This window comes from Pseudophryne corroboree, chromosome 6, assembly GCF_028390025.1.
Source record: "Pseudophryne corroboree isolate aPseCor3 chromosome 6, aPseCor3.hap2, whole genome shotgun sequence".
Taxonomy (NCBI): Eukaryota; Metazoa; Chordata; class Amphibia; order Anura; family Myobatrachidae; genus Pseudophryne; species Pseudophryne corroboree.
This window is the reverse complement of record NC_086449.1, coordinates 732842263-732866648: the sequence shown is the minus strand read 5'-3', so window position 1 is coordinate 732866648 and position 24386 is coordinate 732842263. Positions and strand designations below refer to the sequence as shown.

Genomic DNA, 24386 nt, shown 5'->3' with positions numbered 1-24386 from the left:
CACAATGCACTCCTAGCCGAGACTGCCATGGCATTGGCCCTTGATCCTAAAAGGCCAATATCCCTCGCAGCTTCTTTTAAATATGCTGCAGCGTCCCTGATATGACCCAGAGTCAAAACCACGCTATCCCTGTCCAGGGTATCTATCTCAGATGACAAGTTATCTGCCCACTTTTCAATAGCGCTACTCACCCATGCCGAAGCAACGGCAGGCCTGAGTAGCGAACCTGTAGTGACATAAATAAGAATTTACTTACCGATAATTCTATTTCTCGTAGTCCGTAGTGGATGCTGGGGACTCCGTAAGGACCATGGGGAGTTGCGGCTCCGCAGGAGACTGGGCACAAAAGTAAAGCTTTAGAACTACCTGGTGTGCACTGGCTCCTCCCCCCATGACCCTCCTCCAAGCCTCAGTTAGGACACTGTGCCCGGACGAGCGTACACAATAAGGAAGGATTTTGATTCCCGGGTAAGACTCATACCAGCCACACCAATCACACCATATAACTTGTGATCTAAACCCAGTTAACAGCATGATAACAGAGGAGCCTCTAGAAAAGATGGCTCACTACAGCAATAACCCGATTTTTTGGTAACAATAACTATGTACCAGTATTGCAGACAATCCGCACTTGGGATGGGCGCCCAGCATCCACTACGGACTACGAGAAATAGAATTATCGGTAAGTAAATTCTTATTTTCTCTAACGTCCTAAGTGGATGCTGGGGACTCCGTAAGGACCATGGGGATTATACCAAAGCTCCCAAACGGGCGGGAGAGTGCGGATGACTCTGCAGCACCAAATGAGAGAACTCCAGGTCCTCCTCAGCCAGGGTATCAAATTTGTAGAATTTTACAAACGTATTTGCTCCTGACCAAGTAGCTGCTCGGCAAAGTTGTAAAGCCGAGACCCCTCGGGCAGCCGCCCAAGATGAGCCCACCTTCCTTGTGGAATGGGCTTTTACAGATTTTGGCTGTGGCAGGCCTGTCACAGAATGTGCAAGCTGAATTGTACTACAAATCCAACGAGCAATAGTCTGCTTAGAAGCAGGAGCACCCAGCTTGTTGGGTGCATACAGAATAAACAACGAGTCAGATTTTCTGACTCCAGCCGTCCTGGAAACCTATATTTCCAGGGCTCTGACAACGTCTAGCAACTTGGAGTCCTCCAAGTCCCTAGTAGCCGCAGGCACCACAATAGGTTGATTCAGGTGAGACGCTGAAAACCACCTTAGGGAGAAACTAAGGACAAGTCCTCAATTCCGCCCTGTCCGAATGGAAAATCAGATGAGGGCTTTTACAGGATAAAGCCGCCAATTCTGACACGCACCTGGCCCAGGCCAGGGCCAACAGCATGACCACTTTCCATGTGAGATATTTTAACTCCACATATTTAAGTGGTTCAAACCAATGTGACTTTTGGAACCCAAAAACATTTAGATCCCAAGGTGCCACTGGAGGCACAAAAGGAGGCTGTATATACAGTACCCCTTTCACAAACGTCTGAACTTCAGGGACTGAAGCTAGTTCTTTTTGGAAGAAAATTGACAGGGCCGAAATTTGAACCTTAATGGACCCCCATTTCAGGCCCATAGACACTCCTGTTTGCAGGAAATGTAGGAATCGACCTAGTTGAAAATTCCTCCGTCGGGGCCTTACTGGCCTCGCACCACGCAACATATTTTCGCCAAATGCGGTGATAATGTTTTGCGGTTATATCTTTCCTGGCTTTGATCAGGATAGGAATGACTTCATCCGGAATGCCTTTTTCCTTCAGGATCCGGCGTTCAACCGCCATGCCGTTAAACGCAGCCGCGGTAAGTCTTGGAACAGACAGGGTCCTTGCTGGAGCAGGTCCCTTCTTAGAGGTAGAGGCCACGGATCCTCCGTGAGCATCTCTTGAAGTTCCGGTTACCAAGTCCTTCTTGGCCAATCCGGAGCCACGAATATAGTGCTTACTCCTCTCCATCTTATAATTCTCAGTACCTTGGTTATGAGAGGCAGAGGAGGGAACACATACACTGACTGGTACACCCACTGTGTTACCAGAGCGTCTACAGCTATTGCCTGAGGGTCCCTTGACCTGGCGCAATACTTGTCGAGTTTTATAAACATGTGGAAGACTTCTGGGTGAAGTCCCCACTCTCCCGGGTGGAGGTCGTGTCTGCTGAGGAAGTCTGCTTCCCAGTTGTCCACTCCCGGAATGAATACTGCTGACAGTGCTATCACATGATTTTCCGCCCAGCGAAGAATCCTTGCAGCTTCTGCCATTGCCCTTCTGCTTCTTGTGTCACCCTGTCTGTTTACGTGGGTGACTGCCGTGATGTTGTCCGAATGGATCAACTCCGGGTGACCTTGAAGCAGAGGTCTTGCTGAGCTTAGAGCATTGTAAATGGCCCTTAGCTTCAGGATATTTATGTGAAGTGATGTCTCCAGGCTTGACCATAAGCTCTGGAAATTCCTTCCCTGTGTGACTGCTCCCCAGCCTCGCAGGCTGGCATCCGTGGTCACCAGGACCCAGTCCTGAATGTGCGGCCCTCTAGAAGATGAGCACTCTGCAACCACCACAGGAGAGACACCCTTGTGCTTGGTGACAGGGTTATCCGCTGATGCATCTGAAGATGCGACCCAGACCATTTGTCCAGCAGGTCCCACTGGAAAGTTCTTGCGTGGAATCTGCCGCATGGGATTGCTTCATAGGAAGCCACCATTTTTCCCAGAACCATCTCATTGATGTACTGAGACTTGGCTCGGTTATAGGAGGTTCCCGACTAGCTCGGATAACTCCCTGACTTTCTCCTCCGGGAGAAACACCTTTTTCTGAACTGTGTCCAGGATCATCCCTAAGAACAGAAGACGAGTCGTCGGAATCAGCTGCGATTTTGGAATATTGAGAATCCAATCGTGCTGCCGCAACACTACCTGAGATAGTGCTACACCGACCTCCAACTGTTCCCTGGATCTTACCCTTATCAGGGAATCGTCCAAGTAAGGGATAACTAAAATTCCCTTCCTTCGAAGGAGTATCATCATTTCGGCCATTACCTTGGTAAAGACCCGGGGTGCCGTGGACCATCCATACGGCAGCGTCTGAAACTGATAGTGACAGTTCTGTACCATAAACCTGAGGTACCCTTGGTGAGAAGGGTAAATTGGGACATGAAGGTAAGCATCCTTGATGTCCCGAGACATCATGTAGTCCCCTTCTTCCAGGTTCGCAATCACTGCTCTGAGTGACTCAATCTTGAATTTGAACCTCTGTATGTAAGTGTTCAAAGATTTTAGATTTAGAATCGGTCTCACCGAGCCGTCCGGCTTCGGTACCACAACAGTGTGGAATAATACCCCGTTCCCTGTTGCAGGAGGGGTACCTTGATTATCACCTGCTGGGAATACAGCTTGTGAATGGCTTCCAAAACTGTCTCCCTGTCAGAAGGAGACATCGGTAAAGCTGACTTTAGGAAACGGCGAGGGGGAGACGTCTCGAATTTCAATTTGTACCCCTGAGATATCACCTGAAGGATCCAGGGGTCTACCTGCGAGTGAGCCCACTGCGCGCTGAAATTCATTGAGACGGGCCCCCACCGTGCCTGATTCTGCTTGTAAAGCCCCAGCGTCATACTGAGGGCTTGGCAGAGGCGGGAGAGGGTTTCTGTTCCTGGGAACTGGCTGATTTCTGCAGCCTTTTTCCTCTCCCTCTGTCACGTGGCAGAAATGAGGAACCTTTTGCCCGCTTGCCCACGAAAAGACTGCGCCTGATAATACGGCGTCTTCTCATGTTGAGAGGCGACCTGGGGTACAAACGTGGATTTCCCAGCTGTTGCCGTGGCCACCAGGTCTGAAAAACCGACCCCAAATAACTCCTCCCCTTAATAAGGCAATACTTCCAAATGCCGTTTGGAATCCGCATCACCTGACCACTGTCGTGTCCATAACCCTCTACTGGTAGAAATGGACAACGCACTTAGACTTGATGCCAGTCGGCAAATATTCCGCTGTGCATCACGCATATATAGAAATGCATCTTTTAAATGCTCTATAGGCAATAATATACTGTCCCTATCTAGGGTATCAATATTTTCAGTCAGGGAATCCGACCACGCCAACCCAGCACTGCACATCCAGGCTGAGGCGATTGCTGGTCGCAGTATAACACCAGTATGTGTGTAAATACCTTTTAGGATGCCCTCCTGCTTTCTATCAGCAGGATCCTTAAGGGCGGCCATCTCAGGAGAGGGTAGAGCCCTTGTTCTTACAAGCGTGTGAGCGCTTTATCCACCCTAGGGGGTGTTTCCCAACGCACCCTAACCTCTGGCGGGAAAGGATATAATGCCAATAACATTTTTTAAATTATCAGTTGTTATCGGGGGAAAACCACGCATCATCACACACCTCATTTAATTTCTCAGATTCAGGAAAACTACAGGTAGTTTTTCCTCACCGAACATAATACCCCTTTTTGGTGGTACTCGTATTATCAGAAATGTGTAAAACATTTTTAATTGCCTCAATCATGTAACGTGTGGCCCTACTGGAAGTCACATTTGTCTCTTCACCGTCGACACTGGAGTCAGTATCCGTGTCGGCGTCTATATCTGCCATCTGAGGTAACGGGCGCTTTAGAGCCCCTGACGGCCTATGAGACGTCTGGACAGGCACAAGCTGAGTAGCCGGCTGTCTCATGTCAACCACTGTCTTTTATACAGAGCTGACACTGTTACGTAATTCCTTCCAACAGTTCATCCACTCAGGTGTCGACCCCCTAGGGGGTGACATCACTATTACAGGCAATCTGCTCCGTCTCCAAATCATTTTTCTCCTCATACATGTCGACACAAACGTACCGACATACAGCACACACACAGGGAATGCTCTGATAGAGGACAGGACCCCACTAGCCCTTTGGGGAGACAGAGGGAGAGTTTGCCAGCACACACCAGAGCGCCATATATATACAGGGATAACCTTATATAAGTGTTTTTCCCCTTATAGCTGCTGTATCTTTAATACTGCGCGTAATTAGTGCCCCCCCTCTCTTTTTTAACCCTTTCTGTAGTGTAGTGACTGCAGGGGAGAGCCAGGGAGCTTCCCTCCAACGGAGCTGTGAGGGAAAATGGCGCCAGTGTGCTGAGGAGATAGGCTCCGCCCCCTTATCGGCGGCCTTATCTCCCGTTTTTCTATGTATTCTGGCAGGGGTTAAATTCATCCATATAGCCCAGGAGCTATATGTGATGCATTTTTTGCCATCCAAGGTGTTTTTATTGCGTCTCAGGGCGCCCCCCCCCCAGCGCCCTGCACCCTCAGTGACCGGAGTGTGAAGTGTGCTGAGAGCAATGGCGCACAGCTGCAGTGCTGTGCGCTACCTTGTTGAAGACAGGACGTCTTCTGCCGCCGATTTTCCGGACCTCTTCTGTCTTCTGGCTCTGTAAGGGGGCCGGCGGCGCGGCTCTGGGACCCATCCATGGCTGGGCCTGTGATCGTCCCTCTGGAGCTAATGTCCAGTAGCCTAAGAAGCCCAATCCACTCTGCACGCAGGTGAGTTCGCTTCTTCTCCCCTTAGTCCCTCGATGCAGTGAGCCTGTTGCCAGCAGGTCTCACTGAAAATAAAAAACCTAAAACTAAACTTTTCACTAAGCAGCTCAGGAGAGCCACCTAGTGTGCACCCTTCTCGTTCGGGCACAAAAATCTAACTGAGGCTTGGAGGAGGGTCATGGGGGAGGAGCCAGTGCACACCAGGTAGTTCTAAAGCTTTACTTTTGTGCCCAGTCTCCTGCGGAGCCGCAACTCCCCATGGTCCTTACGGAGTCCCCAGCATCAACTTAGGACGTTAGAGAAAATGGATTTTAGTGTATTTTCCTGCTTACGATCCGCAGGATCCTTTAGGGCTGCCGTGTCAGGAGACGGAAGCGCCACCTTTTAGGACAGACGCGATAGAGCTTTGTCCACCGTGGGGGTTGACTCCCACTTTTCCCTGTCCCCAGAGGGGAACGGATATGCCACTGGAATTCTTTTGGGAACCTGTACCTTCTTGTCAGGATTTTCCCAAGCCTTTTCAAAAAGAGCGTTCAGTTCATGAGAAGGAGGAAACGTTACCTCAAGTTTCTTTCCTTTAAACATACAGACCCTTGTATCAGGAACAGCAGGGTCCTCTGTGATATGCAAAACTTCTTTTATCGCCACAATCATGTACTGAATGCTCTTAGCCAGTTTAGGATTTAATCCGGCATCACTATAGTCGACACTGGAATCAGAGTCCGTGTCGGTATCTGTATCTGTTATCTGGGTAAATGCATGTTTCTGTGACCCCGAGGGGGTCTGAGCTTGTGACAATGCATCCTCCATGGATTTCCTCCATGTCTGGTTCTTAGACTCAGATTTATCTAATCTTTTAGTCAACCGAGCCACATTTGCATTCAAAACACTCAACATATTTACCCAATCAGCCGTCGGCGGTGCCGACAGGGTCACTCCCACAGCCTTTTCTGTCCCCACTCCAACCTCCTCCTGGGAAGAGCACTCAGCCTCAGACATGTCGACACACGCGTACCGACACCCACAACCACACTGGGGCTATAGTAGACAGACCCACTGCAAAGCCTGTTAGAGAAACACAGAGGGCGTTTTGCCAGCTCACAACCCAGCGCCTGTCCCGGTTCTGAAGCGAGTAATATACTGTCCAGACCTATTAACACTTTTAATTTCAACAAAATAGCACCAAATCTCTTGTGCGCCCCCCCCCCCCCCCCCTCCCCGTTTTGCACCCTGCTACTTGCACAGTAGTGTGGGAGGCCAGGCTCAGCGTCTCTGCAGCTTCTGTGAAGAGAAAATGGCGCTGGTCAGAGCTGAGGGCTAAGCCACGCCCCCTTAATGGCGCGCTTCAGTCCCGCTTAATTTCACATATTTATACTGGTGGGGGTCTGTATTTAGTGCCCAGGCACTGTATACACTCTTGCCAGTCGCTATTTGAGGATTTATGCTGCCAGGGCGCCCCCCCTGCTCCCTGCAGTGCCGTTATGTATGTGGGAGCATGGCGCGCATCGCGCCCGCTGCGCGGTGCCTCAAACGCCGTCTTCTGCCATCACTGAAGTCTTCTGATCATCTACTCACCCGGCTTCTGACTTCTGGCTCTGCAAGGGGGTTGATGGCGCGGCTCCGGGAACGAGCATCTAGGCGTACCTAGCGATCAGACCCTCTGGAGCTAATGGTGTCCAGCAGCCTAAGAAGCAGAGCCCTGAAACTCACAGAAGTAGGTCTGCTTCTCTCCCCTCAGTCCCACGATGCAGGAAGCCTGTTGCCAGCAGGTCTCCCTGAAAATAATAAACCTAACAATAGTCTTTTTTCTGAGAAACTCTGGAGAGCTCCTCAGTGTGCATCCAGTCTCACTGGGCACAGAATCTAACTGGAGTCTGGAGGAGGGGCATAGAGGGAGGAGCCAGTTCACACCCCTTTTAAAGTCTTAAAGTGCCCATGTCTCCTGCGGATTCAGTCTATACCCCCATGGTTCTTCAAGCATCCCCAGCATCCTCTAGGACGTATGAGAAATGACAGGAGCGGATTGGCTGGTGTGTGGATTCACCGCTTAGTACTAGGAGGTATATATATGCTACACTACCTGTAAGACTGCTGGATGGTATTTAGTTGAGTCACAGTACTCTAATAGTTTTTGTCCCTCATTTTCACAGAGAGCTCTCTCTTATATCCACCATATGTGGAACTTTTATTCACCCTTGGATGACTCCATAGACTGAGTATACCTTTCTTTCCTCTATTTTGTTCCAATATATATTTTTACTCTCAGGGTGCACCTCTGCCTATTGCTGTGACCATTCATACCTTCAGTACATCGGTGGTCAAGATATCATTCTGATGTGGATTGTCCTATGTCACCAATGTAAACGACACTGTGCTCGATGACTGTTTTCGCCCACTCCCCTTTTCCCTAGTGATTGCCTTTACATGAGCATAATGTATTAGCTTCAACAGGTCCCCCCGACAACTTTTGCTTTAAACTTTTTTTTATTTTTCTAGCTTCCTTCTGTAGTTTTTAAGCACGTAATGATTTAATTAGGTAGAGTGGGTTTATTTCAGTGCCCTGTTAGAACACAAAGCTGCTGTCTGGATAAACTTATGGAATGCAGAGAACACCGCACAGCAGCGTCATATCCCAAGCATCACAAGTCTACACCTGATTACATAACTACATGGTTATAATGCACAGAAAGAAGCCGGAAGAACAAAACTACAGCATTTAGAAGAAAACTGCAGCAGGCCACGTATATCAAATAACTTAAAGTCACCTGGAGGTGGCCAAACCCTTTACAATATTCCTTTCTCATAATACCCCCATCCAGCTAAACAAACTGTATTGTTGTACATAGAATGTATTCATCCATAGTAATGAAAATAGACATTGTAGCCCTCACACACTACGGGTTATCTGGGTAGGTATACTGCACTCGTTTTTGCTTACACCCCATTGAGGTGTGAGCAAAAACAAGTGCTTTCCCTTCTGGAATTACCAGCAATGTGTAGAATCGCATAACGCGCAATGCTGTGACGAACATAGCGCTTAATTTAATCTCCCCCTACAAATGTTATACTTTCCCTTTAAATAGTAAAGAAATGGATCAAGAAACCCACAAATATAGCATGTAAACAACTGAGTGACAGGCGAATTGGACCAGGTGGTAATCTTTCCTCTTAATCCTTAATTCTCAAGAGCCAGGAAACTAAATCCTTTTAATTTAATTGAACTTCAAAGAATATTTTTTTTCTACACACTACTGTGTTCAGCTGATTGCTAAAGGTACTTAAAAACACTTAAGCAATTAAGCAATAATAAGGTACACAGAGTGGCAGAAAGACGTATGGGTGAGCTCTTTGTAATTACGGGGTTTTCTACATACATTGGTCATAAAATGTAATCTGATCTTATAAAGTCACAAGACACAGGGCCGGAGGCACTAAAAGAAAAATTCTGTAAAAACCCCGGTTTCAGTGTTTTTACCGTATTTACATATGCAATAAGCCCCGCATCCCGGGACTTCATTGGGGAGAGTAACACCAGCATACCTCCCAACATGACCGTCTCCAGGAGGGACACAATGCTCTGCTCCTGGACTTCCCTCTTAATTTATAATTGCCATCACCTGTGCTGAAACACCTTTCTTATCCAATTCACTTGTTCAAAACAGGTGCAGACACTCATACATTAAGAGGAAAGTCCAGGAGCAGAGCATCGTGTCCCTCCTGGAGAGGGCCATGTTGGGAGGTATGCACCAGTAACCCTATAGAAGTCTATGGGCTTCTCTCCGCGACGTGTTGTGTGAGGCATCTGATCGGATCCCACCCAGCGTTCCCTGTAGCTGCCACGTCACTCTGTGCATGCGAAGGTGGACTACCGGGGCCGAAACCTAGAAATGCAGTGACAGGAGGACATCGCAAAGGACAGCTCTTATTGCAAGAGCTTTTCTTTGCAGTACTAATCGCATATTTAAGTGCATATGGAATTAGTATAATTGCGATGTGTGGCGGAGTGAGTTCCACCTTGTTACTGCAAACCCGCCCATTGTCTGCTCAAACTAATAACACACAAACAATTATACACTTTGAAGTCTTTACTGAACGTACCGTGTAAACCTTCACAGTTCAGGGAGGAAAAAGCATGTGGACACCTGGATTTAATAACTGGTTGACCCTCTTTTGGCAACAGTGACCTTAACCAAACGGATCTGACCTGCACAAGCGTCAGAAGGAATTCTGAACCATTCTGTATCAGTTCAGCAATTGTCTTGGGGTGTCTGCTGTGAACCACTTTCTACGAGTCATGCCACATCAGCTTAGTCAGGTTCAGATCATGACTCTGACTAGGCCACTCCAGTAAGCAAACTATCTTCTGTTGAAGCCACTGAGTTGTTGATTACTTCTGTGTTTTGGGTTGTTGTACTGTTGCATCTCCCAACTTCTGTTGAGCTTCAATTGCCGCACAGCTACCCTTCCATTCTCCTACAAAATATCTTGACAAACTTCAATGAGAGCAAGTAGTCCATTCCATGAACTACCAAAGAAGCCCCATGCTGTGATGCTCCATCCACCATGCTTTATAGTTGGGTGCGCTGTGCCTTATTTTTCACTATAATGTTTGGTGTACCTTCCAAATAACTAATCCATTATTTTATGTCAGCAAGAAGAACATTTTGTCAACAGTGCTGTTGAAAATCCAGATAGTCATTATAGAGAACATCAGACGTGAAGCTCCATTCAATATTTTATTTGGACAGCAGTGGCTTTTTTCCATGGTGTTCTCCCATAACAACATTTTTATTCAGTGTTTTGCGTATTGTAGACATTGCAAGTCTACTGTATAGCTGACACACTAGGAATATTCTTAACCTCTTTCAATATTCTGCACGATGTTCTACAAGTCATCTTGGCAGGATGGCTGCACCTGGGAGGTGGACTGATGCATGTCAAGGCTTTAGATATTCTTGTGTAACCCATTCCAGCTTTATGCACGGCAAAATAATAGTTATGGTAAATTTAACGTTGATAACTCTATTTCTCCTAAGTGCACAGGATCCACAGGATAACACTGGGATATGAGGTAGCGACAGCTGATTGGCACCACACGATCAAAGCTTTCGGCCTCCCAGAATGCAACGGACCCATAACTATATCCCCGTCTCCTGGCTCAGGTAAATCAGTTGTTTTCCAACGCTCAAGGCAGGAGCATCATAGTGAGCCCTAATCAGGCGAAAAGAACACACATGCACGCCCTTCCGAACATGAAGGAAGAGGTTAGAAAGTGAAAGGATCCTCAAATCAGGTGCTTCAGGGTGTGATCCCTGTGAATCCCGTGGACTTAGGATAAATAGAGTTATCAACGGTAAGTCTACCATAACGATTAATTATTCCTCAGGGTCCACAGGTTATCCACAGGATAACATTGGGATGTCCCAAAGCAATTTAGTGGTGGGGACGCTCCTGATTGGACAGGAGAATCCTTCGCCCGAATTCAGCATCCTGAGAGGCAAAGGTATCAAAGGCATAATGCAATATTAATTAATGTGTTAATGGAAGACCATGTGGCTGCCTTACATATCTGTTCTGCTGAAGCACCACGTTGTGCTGCCCATGACGGACCTACCTTACGAGTAGAGTGAGCAGAGACATTAGCCGGTACAGGGAGATCAGCTTGAGAATATGCTTCTGAAATTGTCATTCGAAGCCACCTCGCCAGTGTCTGCTTGTCAGCAGGCCATCCTCTCTTGTGAAATCCATAGAGAACGAAGAGAGTGTCTGTTTTTCTGATGGCACTGGTACGATCCACGTAGATCCTTAAAGCACGGACTACGTCCAACGAAGCATCTCCCGCAGAAAGGTCTGGCCCTTGGAAGGCCGGGACAATAATTTCTTGTTAAGGTGGAATTTAGACACCACCTTAGGAAGATACCCAGATTTGGTTCTGAGAACCGCTCTATCTAGAGAAAAAAAAAAAAATTCAGAAAAGGAGGGCGACATAATGCCCTTAAATCTGAAACTCTTCTAGCAGAAGCAATAGCCAGTAGAAAGGGAACTTTAGCCGCCACCATTTAAGATCCACTGGTTTAAGTGGTTCAAATGAGGCAACTTGAAGGGCCTTTAGGACTAAACTTAAGTCCCAAGGCACTGTAGGAGGAACAAAAGGAGGTTGAATGTGCAGCATTCCCTGGAAAAATGTGCGCTCCTCCTGTAGGTCAGCAATTTTCTTTTGGAACCATACAGTCAATGCTGACACTTGCACTCTCAAGGAAGCCACCCGTAGACCTTTGTCCATTCCTGAATGAAGAAATGCTAGGACACTGGAAACTCTGAAAGACCTAGGGCCAAATTTCCGGTCACTGAACCATTGAATATAGGCTTGCCATATTCGGTGATAAATGCGAGCTGAGGAAGGCTTCCTTGCTCTGAGCATTGTTTGAATTACCGGTTGTGAGAATCCTCTTGCTTTCAGGATGGAAGTCTCAAGAGCCACGCCGTCAAAGACAGTCGATCCAGGTGCTTGTGATAGAAAGGACCCTGAGACAGTAGATCTGGACATTGAGGGAGTAGGAATGGAACATCCATCAACAGCCTCTGCAGATCTGTGTACCAATGTCTTCTGGGCCAAGGCGGAGCTATTAGTATTACGGCGCCCCTTCCTTGTTTTGCCTTTCGCATCACCCTGGGTAACAAGGAGATTGGTGGAAACACACAGGCCAGATGAAAGTCCCATCTCACTGACAGGGCATCCACAAAGATTACTTTGGGATCCGTTGTTCTTCACCTGTATGCGGAAACTTTGTTGTTCTGACGGGACGCCATGAGATCCATCTCCGGTAACCCCCACTTGTCTACCAGAATTTGGAAGACTTTGGGATGTAAAGCCCATTTGTTTGCATGAATGGCGTGTCGACTGAGAAAATCCGCTTCCCAGTTTAGGAGTCCCGGAGTGAACACTGCGGACAAGACTGGATGATGACGTTCTTCCCACTTTAACGTGTGACTTGCCTCCTTCATTGCGTTTTGTCTGCGAGTTCCTCCCTGATGGTTGAGGTACGCTACTGCCGTTGCATTGTCCGAGTGGATTTGGACTGGTTTACCTAGAAGGATGTCCTCTGCCTGAATAAGTGCCATATATATGGCCCAAAGTTCTAATATATATTTATTGTCAGGCAAATTTCTTCCTTGGTCCACTGACCCTGGAAGCAACTCCTTCCTGACACCGCTCCCCAGCCCTGAAGGCTGGCATCCATTGTTGAATTTCCCAATCAGATATCCAAAAGGGTCTCCCTTTGTCCAGATGGGATGTCTGTAGCCACCAGGCTAATGACCTCCTTACTTCCAGAGGAAGGACCATAGTCTGCGTTTTTATTGTCTGATGAAAACCATTCCATTTGGAAAGGATCAAATGGCTGCAGGGGCCTCGAGTGGAATTGAGCATACTCCACAATGTCGAATGTCGACACCATCAACCCCATAACACGCATTGCTGCGTGAATGATACTCTTTGACTGTGTAGCAGCTTCTGAAACCTTGACTGAATTTTGGATATTTTGTTCAGAGGTAAAATTACTCTCTGAAGACACGAATCAAACACAGCACCCAAGAGAGTCATCCATTGTGACGGAACAAGGGATAACTTTGCCCAATTTATGAGTCAACCGTGTCTCTGCAAACAAGCTATTGTCTGTTGCAGATGACACTGAAGCAATTCCTGAGATTGTGCCAGGATTAATAAGTCGTCGAGGTATGGAAAAATCCTTATCCCCTGCTGACAGAGATAAGATGCCATTACCACCATCATTTTGGTGAATACTCTGGGAGCTGTGGCCAGTCCAAATTATAGGGCCTGAAACTGAAAATATTGCTAGAGGATAGCAAACCTCAGATAGCGCTGATGGAACAGTGCTATAGGAACATGTAGGTAAGCATCCTGGATATCCAGGGAAACTATAAAATCCTCCGGCTCCATTGCCAAAATAATGGAACGTAAAGTCTCCATATGAAACCGAGGCACCCAAATGTATTTGTTCAGCACTTTGAGATTGAGTATGGGCTGGAACGACCCATTTGGCTTCTGGACTAGAAACAGGTTGGAATAAAAACTTGGTTCTCGTTCCGCCGGAGGAACTGGAATTATCACTCCTGACTGAAGCAACTTCTGAACTGGCTCTTGCAAAGCCCTGGCCTTCGTTTCCACTGAAGACGGACTGGTATAAAAAAACCTTTGAAGAGGGTGTTTCTTGAAAGCAAACGCATAACCGTGAAATACCACTTCTTGTACCCAGGCATCCGTGGTGTACTGCTGCCAGATCTCTGCAAAATGAAGAAGTTGGCCTCCCACCCTGGGATCCCCCAGGTGGAGGCCCTCACCATCAGGGTGATGGCTTATCTTCTGGTTTGGAAGCCGGCCCTCTGGTAGTCCAAGTCTTACCAGACTTGTCAGATTGAGACTGTTTGCCATAGCCCCTTCTTTTTGCTTTCCTCGACCAAAAAGCTGGATATCTAGGCTTGGATTTGCATGTGGAAGTAAACTTCAATTTCTCGGAGTCTGCTTCTGATTCCAAAATACTGTTTAATTCTTTACCAAAAAGACTCTAGAACCCTCTTAGATTCTGAGTCAGCTTTGCATGTACGTAGCAAAACTGCTCTGCGACCTGCTACTGCTGAGAGGCAATTGTACACATATCCAAAGCTGCTTCTTCCATAAAAATAGCCGCCTATTTAATATGTGCAATATGAGATTTTTGCTCTCTAGATGCCAATGAAGGATCATCCGCCAAAGCATCAGCCCAGGCTGCCACTGCTTTTGCCATCCAGGCTGAAGCCATGGCTAGCCTTACGATTGCTCCAGATAAAGAGAAAATGGTTAAAAAAAACATCTATTTTCCTATCCGTGACACCTACTTTGGGAGCCACCTCCCTTTTTAAACAGTCCACAGCCGGAGGAGTATAATTGAAATTCCATTTCTTTGGAATTCTAAACTTCTTACTGGGTGTATCCCAAGCCTCTTGCATAATATCCGTCAGCTGTTCTGACCCAGGAAACTCAGTCCTAACTGTTTTGGGAAGTTTAAACACAGGTGCCTTAGATTTTAACAAAAGCTCTGCTGCCTCTTCTAAGGATAGAATGGCTTTCATAGCACTAATTAGCTAAGGTATCTCCACTGAGCTGAGGCCTTCATCCTTGTCTCTGTATGCAGAACCGGAGTGCGATGAGTACTTATCCACCGACGAGTCCTCATCTGAAACATGTGTAGACTGTGAAGTGGTTGTTTCATGTCTATGTGATTTACTTACCACCGGCCTTTCAGCCTGTTTTTGTTGAGAGGCTGCCGATTTCTGTACTGGATGTGATAAGCCCCAGGTGGAATGTTGCATGTAAGGGTTAATAGGGTAACCTATACCTGGTATAGGAGCTGGCATTATCCGCTCAGCTATACTGGATAATGTCTGTGCAAAAGTAGCCCAAGGGGGTTCAACTTGAACCTGTGCCTGCCTTGGATTATTCAAGATGCGTTGGTGAAAGCTAAAACAATTTGCACATAATCCATTTTGAACCAGATCCTGAGGTGTTAACCCAGCTTCGCAAGACAAACATGAAATGAGTGTTGGTGCTGCTGTGGAGAGTGTATCCTTCTCCCTTTGCCTCTCTTAGACATGATTAATAAATCACACACTTGTACAGTGTTAACTACACAATTTCTGACTGCAATCATTTTAAAATGTGTTAAAGTGACCTACAATCCGATCCCTCCCTGCTTTGCACCAGCATTGAGGATCGGAATACACAGAAACTGACAGAATTTTGTAAAGTCAGCAATCACACTAGCAATCAGTCACAGTTTATACATTATGTGCTCATATTGCTTATTATACTAATCAACTACAAATACATTTCAAGTTTGTAGGAGAAACATATTACTGCATTACCTTATATAGGAGTTTAATCGTATTCAGCCGCACAGCGAAAGAAACAGCAGCAATAGTTTACAGACTCATATGCATCAGGCACTTATCCAACAATTCGTACTCAAAGGTAGATTAAACATGGAACAGGGAAATCAACAGCAAACCCAACCATAACACTTACAACCAAGTAAGCAGGAAAACGAAGCACAGAGGCGGTCGCCCAGTATCCACTACGGACTACGAGAAAAGGAATTACCGGTAGGTGTAAAAAATTCCTATTTTCTCTTACGTCCGAGTAGATACTTGGTAAATTCTAGATTACCATGGGGACGTCCCAAAGCTCCCAGAACGGGTGGGAGAGTGCCGAGACCCCTGCAAAACCGCCTGACCAAATTGAAGGTCATCCTTGGCCAAGATGTCAAACCTGTAGAACTTAACAAAGGTGTTCAAGTAGCTGCCCGGCACAACTGTAAGGACGAGACACCCCGGGCAGCTGCCCAAGAAGAACCCTCGGACCTCGTGGAGTGGGCCTGAGCAGAACCCGGCAGTAGCAGAGCAGCCGAAGTATAGGCTTGTTGAATAGTCAATTTGAGCCAACGAGCAATGGACTGCTTGGAGGCAGGACGACAAATTTTCGTAGCATCATAAAGGACGAAAAGCGAGTCACACTTCCTGTGACGAGCCGTCCTTTTGATGTAAATTCTCAAAACCCTTACAACATCCAGGGACTTTGGAGCAACTAAAGTGTCGGATAAGACTGGTTGATTCACATGAAAGGCCGATACCACTTTCGGCAAAACCTGTGGGCAAGTTCTGAGCTCCGCCCTATCCTCGTGAAACACCAAGGGCTCTTACAGGACAAGGCCCCCAATTCCAACACACACCTAGCTGAAGCCAAGGCAAGTAACATAACAGTCTTCCATGTCAGGTATTTTTAGTCAACCCTATGCAAGGGTTCAAACCAAATCCGACTGGAGAAAGGTCAAAACCACATTTGGGTCCCACGGAGCCGTGGGAGGAACAAAGGGTGACTGAATGTGCAACACCCCCTTAAGAAAGGTCTGTACTTAAGGAAGTACCGCCAGTTGTTTCTGGAGGAAGATGGAGAGAGCCGAGATCTGAACCTTAATGGAGCCTAACTATAGGCCCTTATCCACTACTGCTTGCAGGAACAGAAGAAATCGTCCCAGACGAAATTCCACAGGAGAACATTTTCGACCCTCACACCAAGAAACATATTTTTTTCCAAATACGGTGGTAATATTTGGAGATAACCATCTTACCAGCCTGAAAACCAACTTGGAGGGAAGACCCTTCCTGCTTAAAATTTCCCTCTCAACTTCCAGGCCGTCAAACGTAGCCGCTGTAAGTCTGGGTAGACGAACGGTCCTTGTTGAAGGTCCTTGAGAAGCAGCAGAGGCCAGGGATCCTCCATCGACAGGGTCAGGAGGTCCGTATACCAGGCCCGTCGAAGCCAATCCGGGGCAATGAGAATTGCCTGAACCCTTTCCTTTTTGAGTCTTTTGAGAACTCTAGGGTAAGCCCATGGCATTGTCAGAGCGTCCACCGCCACTGCTTGCGGGTCTCTTGTTCTAGAACAGTAACGATGGAGCTTCTTGTTGAGCAGAGAAGCCATCAGATCTATCTTTGGACAACCCCACCGGTGAACAAGTTGTTGAAACACCTGAGGGTGGAGGCCCCATTCCCCCGGATGGAGATCGTGCCTGCTTAGGAAGTCCGCTTCCCAGTTGTCAACTCCTGGAATGTACACTGGAGAATGCCCTTGCGTTGGCTTCTGCCCAGAGGAGAATTCTTGACAGCTCTCGCATTGTGGCCCTGCGTCTGGTTCCTCCCTGTCGGTTGATGCATGCTACTGCCATGGCATTGTCTGACTGCACCTGGATGGCCTGATTCCGAAGGAGGGATGAGTCCCATATTAGAGCATTGTAAATTGCCCTGAGTTCCAGGATGTTGATTGTAAGAGCAGATTCCTGAAAGGACCACGTCCCGTGGAACTGCGCACTTTGAGTCACAGCCTCCCAACCCCGGAGGCTAGCATCTGTTGTCAACAGCGTCCATGACTGGATGTTGAAACTCCAACCCTCCACCAGATTGGGAACTTGTAGCCACCATAGCAGGGATATCTGTGCTTTCGGTGATAGGGTTATATGCTGATGCATGTGCAGGTGAGATCCCGACCATTTGTCCAACAAATCCAGTTGAAACGGTCGCGCATGAAACCTGCCAAACTGTATCGCCTCGTAGGAGGCCACCATCTTGCCTAGCAAACGGATGTAAAGGTGAATTGAGACCACGCAAGGTTTCAGCACCGACCGGGCCATAGACTGAATGGTCGAGGCCTTGTCCATAGGACAACCTTCTGAGACACCGTATCCAGTATCATCCCCAGAAAATGAATTTCTGGTAATTGAGTATCCATCCGTGATACTGTGCAGTAGCTGTTCCCTGGGCACCGCCTTTATCAGGAGATCATCCAGGTACGGAATTATCTAGACACCCCTCATGCGCAGCTGTAGCATCATTTCCAACTAACAAAGATAAAGAAACAACTAACTGTTAAATAGCGCCCCAAAGTTATATTTGTGTGTATACACAAAAATAACAGTAATGATTATAGAATTGTCCTGGGAGACTGCGCATCCGTAAACACTATGTGTGGTAGTGATACAATAGAGAAAAGAAAAGAAAAAAAATGAAAAAAAAATACGGAAGCGCTGAATTCCAGGAGATGAGTGAAACGATGAGAGCCAACCAATAAGAATTAATGCAAATTTATTGATGATGAAAACTACATGTAAAACCTAGAAAGAATGGATTAAAAAACACCTCTAGATACTCTGTTTCTAAACATCAGTTGAGCATAAATTCATATTATAATGGATGAAGAAGATGTCCATAATTTATATAACACTGATGAATGCTGGGCAAGTAGCCGGCAATGAAGATATAGATGCAGTCCCGGAGTGTAGCAAGCTACGTTTGTGAAAATAAAACAGCTGGCAAATGAATAAAGGGCTATGATCCCAAGGTTATAATTGTTTCAAATTATCTGGTTCAAGGTGACTGTTTTACCTCTCATGTGGGCTGGCGATGGGCTACAAACGTAGCTTGCTACACTCCGGGACTGCATCTATATCTTCATTGCCGGCTACTTGCCCAGCATTCATCAGTGTTATATAAATTATGGACATCTTCTTCATCCATTATAATATGAATTTATGCTCAACTGATGTTTAGAAACAGAGTATCTAGAGGTGTTTTTTAATTCTTATTGGTTGGCTCTCATCGTTTCACTCATCTCCTGGAATTCAGCGCTTCCGTATTTTTTTTCTTTTCATTTTTTTTCTTTTCGTAGCATCATTTCCGCCATTACCTTTGTGAATACCCTTGGGGCTATGGAGAGACCAAAGGGTAATGCCTGAAACCGGAAATGTTGGTCCAGAATCTTGAACCTGAGGAACGCTTGGTGAGGGGGCCAAATTGGGATATGCAGGTATGCGTCCTTGATATGCAGGGACACCAGAAACTCCCCTCCTCCATATTCGCTATCACTGCTCTTAGGGATTCCATTTTGAAATTCAACACCCAAAGATACGGGTTCAGAGATCTGAGGTTCAAGATAGGCCGTACCGGGCCATCCGGCTTCGGAACCACAAAGAGACTTGAGTAAAACCCCTTTGTGTGCTGTTGAAGAGGCACTGGAACAGTAACCCCTGTAGAAAGCAGTTTATGCACTGCCTACTGTAAGGAAACCCTTGCTTCCTGTGAAGCTGGTAAGCCTGATCTGAAGAATCTGAGAGGAGGAAGATCCTGGAATTCCAGACGGTATCCTTGGGATATAAGGTCCCTCACCCAAGGATCCCGGCAGGACTCTGCCCATATGTGGGCAAAGTGTTGAAGGCGAGCACCTACCTGAAAGTCGCCTTGCTGCTGGGGCCAACCGTCATGTGGAGGGCTTCGTGGAAGAGGATGCTGAGGCCCGGTATGCCAGTCCAGCAGCAGTTAGTTTACAGGACTTACCGCAAGACCCTCTAGCAGCATTGGAGGCACCTCTGGCTTTGCCTCTGAATCTGGCAACCCGAAAGGACTGCAGGGAGGGTCCAGGATAGGGACGCCTGGCAGGGGGCGGAGCAGATGGCAGATATGTAGATTTACCTGCAGTTGCCTGAGATATCTTCCCCAAACAAGGCATCACCTGTAAAAGGAAGATTTTCAAACCCTTTCTTGGAATCAGCATTAGCTGACCATTGACGCAGCCACAGGGCTCTACGAGCCGATACCGCCATAGCAGTAGTATAGCCATTAATGATACTAAGTTCTTTAACAACCTCACTCAAAGTTTGCAGCATCTTGGATGTGCTGTAGTAATGTAACTATCTCTTCCTGAGGTAGTGTGAGCAACCCTTCCAAAATTTCCTCAGACCATTTCACCATGGCTCTAGAAATCCAGCCACATACTATGGTAGGGCGTTGGGCAACACCTGCTGCAGTATAAATTGATTTAAGAGTGGTTTCAATCTTGCAATCAGCCGAGTCTTTAAGGGAAACAGCCCCCCGGTACAAGTAAAACTATTTTACGTGACAGCCTGGATACAGAGGTATCCACTGTCGGCGGGGTTTCCCAGACTTTCCTATCCTCTGCAGGGAAAGGGAATAAATTTAACACCCGTTTAGGGGTAATACATTTCTTGTCAGGATTAAGCCATGCTGCCCTATCCAGGGAATCTAATTCCTTAGAAATCGGGAAGGTTGCAGAGGACTTTGGCTTCACATTAAAATACAATTCCTCTGTCTGCTCTTCCTCCTTAATAGGGATGTTAAGCACCTCTGTAACGGCATAAATGAGGGCCTCAACACCTGGGGACAGGGAATTATCCTCGTCCACCTCAGCCTCTCCCTCATTAAGCTCTGGTAGTTCAGAATCCGTCAGATTGCAACAATTGAGAGAGAGTGCGTTTGTAAGAGACCAACAGGGGGGGCTAAAGAGCCTGTCTGTTGTCGGCAGCAGTTACCATAAACGTGTCCATAGTTTGTTTCAGGGCTTGCCTTTCTTGTTTAGCCGTAGCTAGCTCTGAATTAATATTGGAAATCAAAGTTTTAAATGATTGCATCCAGTCTAGTGCCTTTACCTCACTACCTTGTGAAGGAATTGAGCATTGGGTACTCATCAGTGAACTTTGTGAGGAAGGTGTAAACCTAGTCTTGCATAAAGTACACACAGACTTATTTGCAGACATGATTGAACAGAAAGTACACAGATTAGTATGAAAAACACAGTAATATTAGTGAGATATGCACACTAACCCAGACTACCCTGAATGGAGTGATACAGACAGAGATATGGGAACCAGCACACTACACCCCAGACTGAGCAGCGCCCCGCTGGGGGACCTCTGAGTGTTATTTTCCTCACAGCTGTAAAACCGCTGATAATGTGCTCCCCCCTCACTATAACCCCCTGGTACCATTCAGTGGGTCCTGGAGGAGCAGTATCTGCGTGCAGCCTGTGTAGCAGCAGCAGGAAATGGCGCCGTTTGCCTTCTGGCCCCACTCTCCGGGAAGCCCTGCCCAAGTAATGGCGCGCGGTCCAGTCATTTTTTTATACTGGCTGTCCGTGTAATTAGTGTAAAACGAGAGTACAGAGCCCCCGGTTACTTGTTGCCAGTCTGGGTACTCAGTGTGTACCGCGGCCCGGAGCTGGGTGGACACTGTCCCTCATGCCGCCATCACGCACTGGGGACCCGCTAACCGGGAGCCCGGTGTAATACTCACCGCACCGCGTCCATCTTAGACATTTGTTAAGGGGTGGCGGCATGCTGCCGGCGTGGGCTCACCCTCTGGGAGTGTGAGATCACCACCTCAGGAGCTCAGTGTCCTGTCAGCTGGGATGACGAACCATTAACTCTAAGGAAGTCGGTTCGGTCCCCCCCTTAAGTCCCACAACGCAGGCAGACTGGTTGCCAACCACTGTGCCTGACAATAATAAACTAAAATAAATTTCTGAAGAAAACTCTGAAGAGCAACAGAATGCACCCGGCTCCTTGGGCACATTTACTAAACTGAGTCTGCTAGGAGGGGCATAGAGGGTGCACTTTAGTTTCTTGAAGTGCCAGGCTCCAGTGGACACAATTTATACCCCATGGTAATCTAGAATTCCCCAGTATCCACTAGGACGTAAGAGAAAAATGATTTGCCTTAGCCAGGAGGTGGGGCTATAGGGAAGGGCCCATTGCATTCTGGAAGGCCGAAAGCTTTGATCGTTTGGTGCCAATCCGCTGTCGCTACCTCATATCCCAGTGTTATCCTGTGGATAACCTGTGGACCCTGCATGAGAAATGTCTTAATCTTCTGAGATATCATTTGCCTGTGAGTTGCTGGACAACTCTAACCAACACCTCCAGTCTTTTCTCATTGATTGGACTCTAGCCATCTGCTGACACCAATTAGCTTTCTGAGAAGTCAATGGCCTGGGGGTTCACATGTCTTTTTAAGTATAGCTTGGAAAAAGTATGTTCAATATGGGCAATAAATGTACTGTATTTCTGTGTTATTAGTCTAAGCAGACTGGTAGTCTATTTCAGTGACTTGCATGAAGTACAGATCCCATTTTATGACCAATTTATGCAGAGACCCAGGCCATTCCAAAGGGTTCACATACTATTTCTTGCCACTGTAGATCAAGTCTGTAACCCTTCTGTTAAGTTGTTAAGTAACATTTAATACTCCCATTCTAAACATTCTCCATTAAATGGATCATTTGTTATATTTAGTTCTTAAGATTTGTAAATTCTCACAAGCCTTATGATGGAACTTACACCAGCATATCTGCAGCAGTATTGTTACCCCTTTTCACAAAGTGTGTTTGATATAGTTCTGAGTGATAAGGCGGCTACATACGTGGCATTACTGAAGCTAGGGGCTAATTCAGACCTGTTCGCTCACTACGTTTTTTTTGCAGTCCTGCGTTCACATAGTCGCCACCCATAGGGGAGTGTATTTTCGCTTTTCAAGTGTGCGAACGCATGTGTAGCCGAGCTGTACAAACAGATTTTGTGCAGTCTCTGAGTAGCCCAGGACTTACTCAGCCGCTGTGAACACTTCAGCCTGTCTGGGTCCAGAACTGACATCAGGAACCCTCCCTGCAAACGCTCGGACACACCTGCGTTTTTCCAAACACCCCCAGAAAACGGTCAGTTGCCACCCACAAATGCCTTCTTCCTGTCAATCTCCTTGCGATCGCCCGTGCGAATGGATCCTTCACACAAACCCATCGCTGAGCGGCGATCCACTTTGTACCCATGCGACGCACTTATGCATTGAGGTGCATAGGCATGCGCAGATTTAGACCTCATCGCCCGCTGTACGAAAACGCAGCCTAGCGATCAGGTCTGAATTAGCCCCTTAAAACGTGCATCCTAAAATAATAAGCCATCCCAAATAAATAAGATAATTAGAGGGCAACTTGGAGAACACCTAATATCAGCCTGTGTATAGTCTGACTGGGATAACATCCCCACCACCGGAATACCGAATGGCTATATTTCCCCTACACTGTGGTGTGTCACTTGGACCTCACAGTAGGCTATCAGCTATGTGAAGCTCCCATTAATGGTTTCTGCCTTATAAAGTCTGTTGTAATAATTACTAGAAGCCAGAGGATGTGTTAAACCCCCAATGATAGGATTTAAAAGAAAGGTGCACTGTTATCATGTAAACTGCCACACATTCACTTTGCAACGTGTCTCTGTAGCTAAACTCTGCTCTTCGGCTACTTTAGTGGTATTATTTTATAGAGTAGGATAATGAAGACAGTCCTAGGATTTTTAATACTGCTGAACTTTAAAATACATCAAAAGCACAATACAGATCAATTATCCTTGCTTACCGTGAATTTCAAGATTACAGTGATCTTTCTCTGCCCGCCCACAAACCACAAGGTTATCAGTGGACGTAATAACAAAATCTTCTGTCTCATATTGCTCCTAAAATAACATGAGAAGAAGGCATTTGAGGACCAAACAATAATGCAGTTACAAATTATTATAATGAACATGTATTTATACAGTGGCTATCACTTTGGAACTCGAGTAATAAAAAAGGGCTTCCACACAGACAGAGCGGTACAGTATCACAAAGCAGGAATACAAGTACACAAATATTTGTCCAAGGAGAAGTTTCAGCACAGACGACAGCCCCCGTTTCAGTATTATTATTTGAGAGGAGGTGGGAAGATGATGATCTCTCATTTCGCTGTGAGCACTCGTTAATGCTACTATTCAGCAAGTACCCTGCCAAACTACAGGGCTCAATCGTTGTATGGATGAGCATTTAAAGTTAAACAAAGAAACCAGGATCAATGTATTTACATATTAGTACACACATTCTCTTGTAGGGGTTCTTCACCGACTTAGGGCTGCTCCTTCCACCCAATAAATATATAGTATTCACGCTATACTGTTTTAGCAGGGCACCGCGCCCTGCCCGATTTTTTAAGGGTAAAATCCGCCCCGTCCTTTCTACGGCACCCTGCTAAAACAGCCGCCCGCTTCCTGCCCTCCCAGCGTGTAAAGATGCCATGCGCATCCATTCACGCTGTGGGAGAGAGCTTAGGAGAAACCCAGCACCTCCGTAGGTGCTGGGCACGCCCCCAACAGTGACGCCGGCGGCCACCCATGCCCCCTGTAATAACGTCTGCGGACCACACCGCCCACTTAAATGACGTTTCATGGCCTCGCCACCTTTTCGGCTGCGCGTGCACACATGTGCCCCCTCTGTCTGGCACCGTGCCCTCTACATTTTCTAGAAGGAACACTAAATATACATATATTATTTTTTTATATTTTCATCATTTACATTATAGTTTATACAGAAGGTGCATATCGTAGCTATTTACTAAACATAATAGCTCATTGTAACATTTTTATTTATGTTTA

At 46.7% G+C, this 24386-nt stretch overlaps 1 protein-coding gene across 1 annotated transcript in view; it reads right to left on the bottom strand.

Annotated features, from left to right (window-relative positions):
• Nucleotides 1–24386, bottom strand: part of PWP1 (PWP1 homolog, endonuclein) — a 248794-nt gene that overhangs the window by 131415 nt on the left and 92993 nt on the right. The window contains exon 5 of the mRNA XM_063928458.1: nucleotides 23339–23435. Within this exon, the coding sequence (XP_063784528.1) occupies nucleotides 23339–23435 (97 nt within the window). The remainder of the gene's footprint in view (nucleotides 1–23338; nucleotides 23436–24386) is intronic.